General features: G+C 39.8%; 1 protein-coding gene across 3 annotated transcripts in view; it reads right to left on the bottom strand.

Annotated features, from left to right (window-relative positions):
• Positions 1-815: 815 nt before the first annotated feature.
• Positions 816-12,076, bottom strand: part of LOC131150974 (uncharacterized) — a 40,720-nt gene continuing 29,459 nt past the window's right edge. Inside the window, exon 7 of one of the 3 annotated variants that reach the window (XM_058102101.1) lies at positions 816-1,135. In XM_058102101.1, coding sequence (XP_057958084.1) covers positions 976-1,135 — 160 coding nt within the window. In that variant the 3' untranslated portion in view covers positions 816-975. Of the gene's footprint in view, positions 1,136-1,700; positions 1,844-12,076 lie in introns of those variants that run through there. The other 2 variants (XM_058102102.1, XM_058102103.1) reach the window with 2 other exon arrangements.

The following is a 12,076-nucleotide window of genomic DNA, read 5'->3' as shown; positions in this document are numbered from 1 at the left end:
CTCTTGAGTTCCTTTATAATCTTAAGTACAAGCTCCCAGAAAACCGTCGCTAGTTTTTTATTATCCGGCCCAAAATTTACTGTTTACCCTTTATCTGACAACGGTAATTTGCCAAAACTGGCACCGATTTTCTTCCCTCTTCAGAAAACCGTCGCCGATTTTCTCCTCCACCGGCTAAAATTTCATTTTTTCTATTTTCTTTTATTTATTATATTTCCGAGTCTCTACACTGTTGGTGCTGCTTGCTCCCGATTTTTTTTTATAGGGGGGAGGGGGATGTTCTTTGCCTTCAAAAATAAATAAATAAACAACTGGCTATCAATTTTTTAAAAAATTTGTAAGCCTACTTCATTCTTAATGATATTTTAGATAGGCAAAAATGCAATAACATAGTATTTGAAAGAATGGATTTTGAATAGGCAAAAATGCAATAACATAGTATTTGAAAGAACGGATTTTGAACCTTAAATTTAGACTCAGGTGAATTTAGATAAATTTCAATATAATTTTACAGAATCACTACTTTTTATTTTATTTTCTTTTTCTTTTACTAAATTGTTGAGCCTTAATGTTCAAGGAATCAGAAATTCAACTCAAGTTCTTATTGTATACAAACTTGATATAATTTTTATCTTCAAAGATTCAAAGAAATTACTTCCTACAAAACCTCATTCAGGCCGCTGCCCAGTGCCCTAACTGGCTCATTAAAAAATAAATAAATAAAAACAAAAGTATTCTGTCCGAGTAGGGCAGTCTCACGAGCAGTAAGAGAGGATTTTTTTTTTTTTTAATTAAGAGCTATGTACAATATGCAATTTCATAATCAAAGAACATCTAAAGACACTTTATTAAACAAACAGAATATTTAATTTACAAACATTAAACAAGACATCTACAGGGATAGAGCCAAAGGGATAACAATTTTTGCCATTATTCTGCAGCATTGATTTACATATTTTTCTAGGGTCAAAGGGACTATAATGCAATTGCCTGAGGATAGCACTCACAAACCTCCATCTTCAGAAACCTCCAAGCTTGCTTGCATTTTTCCCATTTCACCTGCATAAGAGCCAGAAATGCCTCTGCCCACGGCTCGTTGCTCCCTCCCATGCTCAGCTCGTAAGGCACCGAAAAACTGCTTTTCGAACATTTAAATACAAAAAAAATTTCATTGACATAATAGTGATAATCAAAGTAACATTTTATGCAGAGTAAAGGGTGTTGTCGACTTCTTGACCAATGCTAAACATCAAAGTTGAATACACATACAGAACATCCGTGGTTTAACATGTTTAAATTTACGAATTCCTGTAATCTGAGGATACTTAATTAGCTAAAGATTAAGAAGAGAGCCAAGCTTGGCTAAAAGCTCTCGTATTTTTTGTTGAGCTAAGGAAACTCACATTTCTCAGAATTGACGACTGGATTTACAAGAGTAGCATTAGCCACTAGTGATGAGTGAAGCAACTTAAAAAGTCCCAGTTACCCATTTTGAAATACACACGCAGACATGCATATATATATATGTATTACACAAATTTTGCATCAGCACATGTTCAAATTCACAGAACATTTTAAAATTCCTTTCATTTGGCATCTTAATTTCTTAAAATTACAAGCAACCAATTTCTGTACACAATTTCCAATATCCAAAATGCAGTTCTAAAGAAATCTTCTAAGCAACAGTGAATACGATCACCTGAGAACATGTCCTGAGTGTTGAGCTGTGCGACATAGGTGGAGACAGAAGCCACCAACCCTAGCAGCTTATGTTGATTTTGCAGAGGAGACCAGCAGCCCTCCACCAACCTTGCCTACCATCGTTGAAATGCAGCCACCAACCCTGCCCACCTTGTTTGAATTACACCCCCTTTAAAGACTATATAAAGGAGATGTGTGTGTGTAATTGTGAGTGGGGCAAGATGTAGAATTGGGCATGGCTGTGTGTGTGCGCAGCAGAGAGCTGTGTGCAGAGCTATGTGTGTGCGCAGAACAGTGTCTGCAAGAAATGTGCTGTGAGTGGGGCAAGATATAGAATTGTGTGTGGCTGTGTGTGTGTGGCAAGAACAGAGAGTCCTTGTGTGCAGAAAGTGCTGTGTGGTGTGTTGTGCGCAGAGTGTGCAGAGAGTGAGGAACAGAGAGTTGTGGCGAGAGAGAGAGAGAGAGAGAGAGAGAGAAAGATTTGAGTTGAGCAGTGTGGCTCCTCCTCCTTGTATTATTTTCCCAGTTTATAGTGAAGTTGTGTGTGCTCCGTGGACGTAGGTCGATTCGGCCGAACCACGTAAATCTAGTGTTCCATTTTGCGCATGTGTGATTGTTGCTCCCCAACAATTAGTATCAGAGCAAGGTTGGAGCAAAATTGTTGGATTGGAGCCTCTGCCTAGTACCTCAAAACTCAGTTTTGAGGCCACCAAAACGCTCCTCTCGTCGAGACGAAGCCAACGGCAGTAACCGAAGCTCGAACGGAACTCAAAAGAGGCCGCAAGGGCTCGCATGGGCCACACACGGCCAAAAGACGTTGCCATGCGTCCACAAGCACCACCACGCACCGGTAGGTGATTGGCAGGTGGGCTCACGCGCCGTCACGCTCCGGCAAGTGATCGGGAGGTGGGATCACGCGCTCCCACGCACTAGTGATCATCCAACAAGCGTCTGGAAGTTGAAGACACTGACGTTAGCGCTGAGTTAGCAAGCCACGTCAGTAGCCGGAGACCCAAAGCCACATCAGCTGTCACATAAGCACATGGGCCCCACACAGCTACGCCAGTAGGTGAGTCCCACAGTGCCACGTTAGCAAGTGGGCCCCGCAGTGCCACGTCAACATATGGTGTCAAGTAATAGTGTCAGTGATAGTTAACGGCGTTAGGTATATTCCATTAATGGATGGAATATTCCGTTAAGTTTAATAGAGAGTTGACTGAAGTTTGGCCCTTTTGACCAAAAGTTTGACTGGGCTTTTTGGAGCCATTTCGGATCGATTTTCGAACAACTTGAACCATTTCAAAGGTTTTCAGTTGTTCCGTATCCAACGGTGTTGTCCATTTGAGCTAATTCCATCTCTAAATTGGCGAATAGAGATGTCAAACGAGAAGAGCTCATTGATCGAGATGTTTGACGGCACCAATGTACCAGAGAAAAGGTATATGAATTGTTTACTTCTTACAGATGGAGGACAACTTGAATGCTATGATGAAACATGTTAGGTGGCAGATACAAGCAAGTGGGAGCTTGCGATGAAGGACGAGATGAAGTCCCTCACCTCCAACAGAATGTGGGAACTAGCTGAGTTGCCCAAAAGTAAGAAGGTTCTTCACAACAAATGGGTGTATAAGATTAAAGAGGAGCAGGATGGCTCCATAAGATACGAGACCTGGTTTGTAGTCAAAGGCTTCAAGCAGAAGGAAGGAATTGACTACAAGGTCTGGTTGGTAGTCAAAGGCTTCTAGCAAAAAGAAGGAATTGACTACATTGATATCTTTGCACCAGTTGTGAAGTTGATGACCACCATATCAGTCTTGATGAAGGTGGTGACTGCAGAGAAGTTAAAGTTGTGCTCAACTTCAGTTGGTCTTTATGATTGAAGACAGATGTGAACACATCATTTATCTACACATTGGTTGATATGGTATCTCCGTCTCCAAGTAGGAGATTGTTGAGTTGTGCGCCATAGTTGGAGACAAAGCCACCAAACCCAGCAGCTTATGTTGATTTTGCAGAGGAGACCAGCAGCCTTCCACCAACCTTGCCTACCATGGTTGAAATGCAGCCACCAACCCTGCCCACCTTGTTTGAATTACATCCCCCTTTAAAGGCTATATAAAGGAGATGTGTGTGCGTGTAATTGTGAGTGAGGCAAGATGTAGAATTGGGCATGGCTGTGTGTGCGCGCACAACAGAGAGCTGTGTGTGTGCACAGAACGGAGTGTCTGCAAGAATTGTGCTGTGAGTGGGGCAAGATATAGAATTGTGTGTGGCTGTTTGTGTGGGTGGCAAGAACAGAGAGTTCTTGTGTGCAGAAAGTGTTGCGTGGTGTGTTGTGCGCAGAGTGTGAGGAACAAAGCGTTGTGGTGAGAGAGAGAGAGAGAGATATTTGAGTTGAGCAGTGTGACACCTCCTCCTTGTATTATTCTCCCAGTTTATAGTGAAGTTGTGTGTGCTCCCTGGACATAGGTCGATTTGGCCGAACCACGTAAATCTGGTGTTCCATTTTTGTTATTTATTTTTACCCGTGTGTGATTGTTGCTCCTAGATCCATCCCAACACTGAGACCAAATGCAAAAAATAGTATATGCAAGTTCTAGTAAGTAATAATCATCACATGTGTGTCCTCACATATTTCTAAGGCATATATGGGTTTGGAATTTTTTTAACCATGAATGCTGCATGTAGATTTCAACAGAATTAGTCAATGGAACTTTATTTCTTCTTCTTCTTAATTTTCCAACTTAAAAGACAAACACTCTAATGTTGTGTTTTGGTGCATGGATTGTAGACCTTGGGCCAAAATATGACGCATGTGACAAGGTGTAGGACAAATAAGAGAATTTAGATTTAAAGAAAAAGAGAAGAAGAAGCAATAGAAGCAGCAGCAGCACGAGTACGAGGAAGACAACCAAAAATAAAGTCGGGAAGTAAGGAGGAGGAAGAACAGCAGAATTTGCGGGAGAGAGAGAGAGAGAGAGAGATAGGGGGAAACGAACACAATCTGATTCAAACAATAACTGTACATCAACTTGCATTTCAAGCACTTAAACCACTGTACAACTAACACATATTTACAAATATAACCCAACTAAACACATAATAACAAATACTAAAGGAAGTCACTAAAAAAAGTACTAAGAGGTCCTCCATACACACTATTTCCTAAACCTTCTAAAGCATGCGCCTAAAATACGTGTGCTGAATGGGAAGCCTAAGGGATATAGGTGGTCCTCCATCATTCTCCCCTGGCTGAAAGGAACTCTGCTCCGCAGAGTAGAACTGCAAATATGAATGCATTGTCACAAACATCATCCTCAAGAAACCATGTAGCATTCGACTCAAGGCAACCTCTCCACTGAACCAAGTAGCGATGAAAACCACCATGAGAAGATGTCACGAACTCATCTCATCATCCAAAATGGACTCCACTATTTCCTGTGGTTGGGAAATAGAGGGAGGCTGAGGAGTTTCCAAACCTGCATGAGCATCAAATAGCAAACCAAGAGGCTCAAAAGTGCCTTGGTAAGGTGTCAAAGCCTCTACACTAAAAACTGGACTTATGGTCATATAATAGGTAAATCAAGTAAATATGCATTAGGTCCAAGTTTCTTAAGAATGAGGACAAGGCCAATGGCACGAGCATGGAGCTTTTTAAATGAATTTCTAGTGCACCGTTCAGGTCTTATGCGAACCATGACGCTATCACATGCATTAAACTTTCCAACTCTACGATGCACATCTGCAACAAGTTTATAATCCATATAACTCATAGCAAGCTTTCGCCTAACCTCAGTATGCAGCTCTGATGAGAATCAACAAGCACCATTAAAGGATCCATTGCAAGTTCCAGATATGCCAATCACAAGGTCAAAAGCTAAGAAGACCAAGAAAGCAATGCAAGGACTGGTGCTATCCACTTGGGCTGAGTTTGCAAATTTATCAAGCAAGACCCCAACTTTCAAGATGGACTTAAAAGAAGAAGAACCGGCTTTAATTCATGTGATACAAGCTAAAAAGTGGGGCGGCATAGCCTAGTGGTTTAGTGTAGAATTTTTATTTCAATAAGTATAGGCGTTTCAAATTTGAGTCATCCCTAGCCCTTCACGTCAATCCCACAAGCCTCCCCCAAAGTCCCCCTCGGGGGGAAGGAGAACTCGGGACTCTTCTTCTTCCAAGGGCATGTGTGGGGAGTTTCTACGGATACGAAAAGGAAGTCAATTCGCACAGCTTCAATTCCCGCATCCCTGCGGTTGTCGGACAAACTACGAATTTTCAATTTCATTTTCATAAGAGTTTTCCTCTACTTGTTCTTCAAAGAACTTGTGAACTTATCAAGGATTCTTCCTTGCGGCATTCAAATTTTATACTTCGGTTTGTGATTCAATTATAATCAATGGGTCGAGGTTTGTTACTTAACCTACGGTTCGCGTTTCATTTATGAACATTGGGTCGGGGTTTTCTATCAAAATCTGAATTTTAGCTTTCTTAGGAAAGTATTCCAATATTGTTTGTTGGGTTTCAACACGTGTCAGATGAGGTTCGCATCATTTGGCAAGTATTCCAATATTATTTGTTGGGTCTCAACGCATGTCAATTGAGGTTCGCATCATTTGGTATTAGAGCTTAGACTCTAAAATCAGGTTTACTATCCTTTTATCTTTTGTTTCTTGTTATCATCCTATCTTGTTCTATTTGTGTTCATTATTTCTTGTTCTTGTTTTGTGACGTGCACCAAGTTGAAAAAAAAAAAGGTGATACTGAAGCAATAGATACCATCATTCACCGTACTTATCAAAGTTAATTTTTTTTTCTTGAATTGTGACTTTTGTAGTTTCAATTCCTTAAAATATATATATATATATATATATATATATATATATATGAATTTTGTCATCAACCTTTGATTCGTTGTTTCTATAATATTTTTGTTGACTTTGGTGTATTCCCAAGAGAGGGGGTGAATTGGGTATTTAAAATTTCCTAGGTTGATTTCAATTTCACAAGCAGTAATACTCAACCTAGGGTCTGTCTATATATTCATAAACCCAAATGCGCAGATAAATGTAAGATGCGGAAATTAAATCATGTGCAACATTCATAATATAACATACACATGCAGTAAATAAATTGCGGAAATGTAAAATGCACACACAATATGTCATCGAGGTTCAGCCAATACTATCTATATCCCCTCCTCTAGCTTGCAAGCTTGAAGATTCCACTAATGCTCACTTAACAGGTGGAGCAACACCGGTTACAACCAAGTCAATTAACGGGGCTGACCTCAACCTACAACCGCACCTTATCAGGATGGTGCACCTAGCTTTCCTAACCGGGTCTAAGCCAATCCGAGACTATTCAATAGGGTTAGTCTCCCTCTTCAGGCCCATGCCTGGAATACAAAGGATATAAAAAATTGTACAAACAAATGTTTCTTACAAAAGCAAATATGTACCACTATGCACAAGCACTAATCAATGCACCTCAAACAGATAGGAACTATAAGCTCTGAGCAATAAGTGTCCAACTACACTCTTACAACCGTCAATATGCAATAACCACAAAGAGTGTTCAATTAATCTATCTTTAAAACCAAGTATCAATATTGATCAATCATAGCAAGGGTTTCAAAGATTTGCAACAAGAGTGTTCAAAATATCTCACAAAAGATTTTCTCAAATATATAGCTCAAGAGATATTTGAAAAGTATGCTTGTAAAAATGTATTTGCACAATCAAAATACAAGCTTAGTGAGTCTTGCAATGGTGATGCAAAGACCCACTAGCTACAAGGTTTTCCCACACAAAGAGTATAGATTATATCGAGGTAAAACCTTAGCTAAAACTCTCCAACAAAATCAAACAATCAATCTCAAGTAAGGAGAGTTTTGAGCAAGTGTAGCTACTCAAGATCACTCAATAACACTCTTAATAAACTTGGCTTATCAAAGGAATCACAATAGGAAAGTGTATTGGGTTTGTATATGAAAAATAGGCACTTAAAATTTCAGAGGATTTTCAAGATAATCTAAGTGCTAATCCCTCCTTAATTTGATAAATGAATGTGTATATATAGAGAAGGGTTAAAATATAGTCGTTGAGGACTCAAGGGTAATTATTAACTTTGTTTCAATAATGTTTAGGAAAATTAACCCCTCTTAACAGCGGTGAAAAATTGTGCAACCTGAGAGTTTCGGGCACCTGACCTCAAGTTTAGTCGCCCAAACAGACACAACAGAAAAAGTCATTTTTGAACGTTCAGGTGTCTCAAAAAGGGTTCAATTTGCTGAACCGAAGGAGATTTCAAAAGACCGCGGTTTGGTCACCCGGTCCTGAGTTCGGTCGGCCGAACTTATGTGTTCGGTAGCCCGAGGCAAATTTGAATGTGAAGTTCGGGCTGCTGAGTTGGTGGGAAAAGTTAGAGTAATGGTTCGGTCGTCCGTGGACGCTATGGTCAAAATGGTTTGGTCACCTAAAACCAAGTCAACCTTCTGACTGGTCAAGGGTTCAGTTGCCCGAGGTGTTTTGAACACCAGGGGTTCGATCGCCCGAATCCTCAGAATTTTGGCCTATTAAGCCCTATTTTACTTCAATTGGTTCCCTAATATTATATGTGATATTGGGGACTGTCCTAAGTGTAAGGGCAAGGATCTAGGGTCATTCTAAGGTCTTTGATTTAGTCCCAAAAACCTGGCGTCGGTCGACCAAATTCCCTAAGATCTTTCTAAGGTCTTGAGCTTATAGTCCTACATACATGATATGCAAATTATTACAGACCTTTTTGAATTTAAATATTACAGACCCGAATATGAAAATACAACAAGTAAATAAATATGTCGGGATCTTCATTCTTCTTCAAGTTGCCGCATGCCATCAATATGATCTTGCTAGTATTATCCTGCACACAAACTTGATGACATTAAATACCAGAATATTTGTCATAATCAAAACAGGATATGACCCATAGGGTCAACAATTTTCTTGCCATCGGTATTGGTTTAAATACTACAAGGATTTGAGGTCAAATCCTTTTGAAAAAGAGGGGGAATGATGAGAATCGACAAGCACCATTTAAGGATCCATTGCAAGTTCCAAATGAGCCAATCACAAGGTTAAAAGCTAAGAAGATCAAGGAAGCAATGCAAGGATTGGTGCAATCCACTTGGGCCGAGTTTGCAAATTTATCAAACAAGACCCCAACATTCAAGATGGACTTGAAAGAAGAAGAACTGGCTTTAAACCATGTGATACAAGCTACAGAGGGGGGTGACATAGCCTACTGGTTTATTGTAGACTTTTTATTTCAATAAGTATAGGCGTGTGGGCCTATTTTATGTTTCTACGGTTATAGGCGTTTGAATTTGAATCGAGGGGTTTATAAATAGACTAGTAACCACATTCTACACAAGTTGAACTCAATAAAGTTTTCTCCATTGAGAGTTTTCAGTTTTCCTCCACTTGTTCTTCAAAGAACTTGTGAACTTATTAAGGATTCTTCCTTGTGGCATTCAAAATTTATACCTTTGGTTCATGATTCAATTATAATCATTGAGTCGAGGTTTGTTAATTTATACCTTCGGTTTGCGTTTCATTTATAAAAGTTGGGTCGGGGTTTTCTATCAAAATATGAATTTTAGATTTCTTGGGCAAGTATTCCAATATTGTTTGTTGGGTCTCAACGCGTGTCGATTAAGGTTCGCATCAAGCTCATTAATGTGATGGACAAAAGACTTAGCAAACTCAAAAAATACTGGCATATGCAAAGGAACACGATCAATGGGTGCATGGGGTTTGTAACTAAATACACTCAAAAGCACTCTTACCATTGGACCTATTCGCAGAATTATTATAAGCAAACTCAACATTAGATAGCACCAAGTCCCAATCAACCAGTTCTTCTCCCACAACACACCTAAGCTAGTCACCAAGACTACGATTCACAACCTCAGTCTAACCATCATTTTGGGGGTGGCAAGTTGAAGAAAATAGTGAGTCCCAAATTTTCCAAAGTGTATTCCAAAAGTAGCTGGAGAACTTCATATCCCTATTAGACACTATGGAGGGTTGGAAACATGGAATGAAATGTGACATCTTAGAGAATATGTCAACAATAACAAAGGGCATTAGAAAGACCAAAGGGCATGACCAACCACTCAAATAAGCCATTCTAGGTCTTAAAAGTTGTTTTTCACTCATCTCCTAATCTAATTCTAATTTGGTGATGTCAAAGTATTGTGTGAAAGGCCGAATGGTTTGGCCTTGAGTTATGTATATTATATATAGACTTTACAAGAATGCTATACATGGAAAGTAAATAAGTTCTAGCATGATTCTAGCCCTATACATGTAAACTAAATATATGCTAACTGTACAAAATAATGAATTGAGAAATAAAGAAATAATTGTGGGCTGAAGTAAGGAAAGAAATCTTTTGCTGTTTGCTGTTTCGTTGACAGCCACCCTCAAATTGATGTGTGTTGATCAGCAAGCATCAATTTGCTACTTAGGAAGCAATGTCGATGAGGAGTGAGAGCCTTGGTGAAGATATCCTCAATTTGTAATTCAGTGGAAATATGTGGAAGAGTGATAACACGAGTTTCAAATGCTTCACGGATAGAATGACAATCAACTTCAATATGCTTTGTGCGCTCATGATAGACAGGATTGGCCGTGATCTGAATAGCACTCGTATTATCGGCATGTAGAGGTGTAGGATAGGTCTCAGAAAAAACTAGCTCAGCAAGCAATCCTCAAACCCAAATAATTTCAAAACAAGCAAGAGACATCACCCGGTATTTAGATTCCGTCGGTGACTTAGAAACTTTGTCTTGCTTCTTACTCCTCCAAGAGATCAATGCATCACCTAAGAACACACAGCAACCAATGATGGAGCGACGTGTATCCGCACAACCAGCCCAATTAGCATTGCTATAAGCAACAAGGCGAGTAGAATTGCCTACAAGGAAGAATAAACCACGGGCAGAAGTGCCTTGAACATAGCGTATGATCCTACAAACAACAGCCAAATGAAGATGATGAGGAAACTAAAGAAACTCACTGACTTGCTGTACAGCAAAAGAAATGTCTGGTCTAGTAATGGTGAGATAGACAAGACTACCCACCAACTTCCGGTATAAACTAGGATCAGCAAGTAAGTCACCCTACTATTTGCGAAGCTTGACATTTAATTCCATGGGAGTATCAACAAAAGTACCCTTCTGAAGGCGAGCTGTAGCCACCAAGTCATTAGCATACTTATGTTGATTGAGTGAAATACCAGAGGGAGTACAATTCACCTCAAGACCAAGAAAATATGTGAAAGACCCAAGATCTTTCATATGAAAGGACTCGAAGAGATGAGTCTTGAACTGAGCAAGCAAAGCAGAATTGGAATCAGTAATCACAATATCATCAACATCAACCAAAAGAACAACAATACCCATGTTTGATTTCCAAAGAAACAATGAAGTGTCATATTTGCTCCGCTTGAATGAAAATTGTAATAAAGTGATGCGGAATTTATCAAACCAAGCCCTCGGATCTTGTTTGAGACCATAAAGAGAGGGAAACAAGCTTGGGGGTGGCTTCAAATAAATACACTCTTTAAGATCCCCGTGAAGAAAAGCATACTTGACATCCATTTGATGTAGTGGCCAATCACTGGAAGCAGCAATAGCTAGAATCGTACGAACAATAGTCATCTTAGCAACAGGAGCAAAGGTCTCTTCATAATTGACACCATATTCCTGATTATTCCCAAGTGCAACAAGGCAAGCTTTGTAATGATCCAAACTTCAATCATATTGGACCTTGACTGAGTAAACCCATTTACAACCCAAAGGAACAATGGTGGGAGGACAAGGCTCAATGTCCTAGGTGTGATTGGCCTCTAGAGCGGCAATTTCTTCCTGCATAGCTTGTCACCAACAATCATGCTTGGCAGCGTGTGAGTAGGATGTGAAAATATCCAAATTGAACAATGCAGCAGTAAGAGCTGAACTGAATTTCCAGAACTGGAAGAGGGAAAACCATACCTATCCGGGGATACAGACACTCGAGAAGAGCGACATACCAAAGGCTCTAGAGGTGCTACAACTCACTGAATTTGGAGTGTGGTAGGATCAGATATCGGATGAGCTACTGGAAGAGACTGTGGGCGGGAGCGTCGCGTATACACAATACCTAGGTTTAAAACGAGAACTAACTTAATGAGGATCCGAGAACTGCTCCTCAAAGGAGGGGAGAATCACAGTAGAAGAGGAGGGTACAGAGGACACAGGAAAGAAATGTTGATTTTCAAAGAAAATAACATTCCTAGAAATGTGTGTACGATGTAATGTAGGATCATAGCAAACAAATCCCTTTTGACACAT

This window comes from Malania oleifera, chromosome 3 (genome assembly GCF_029873635.1).
Source record: "Malania oleifera isolate guangnan ecotype guangnan chromosome 3, ASM2987363v1, whole genome shotgun sequence".
Classification (NCBI taxonomy): domain Eukaryota; kingdom Viridiplantae; phylum Streptophyta; class Magnoliopsida; order Santalales; family Ximeniaceae; genus Malania; species Malania oleifera.
The sequence above is the reverse complement of the archived record's forward strand: the minus strand, read 5'-3'. Positions and strand labels throughout refer to the sequence as shown.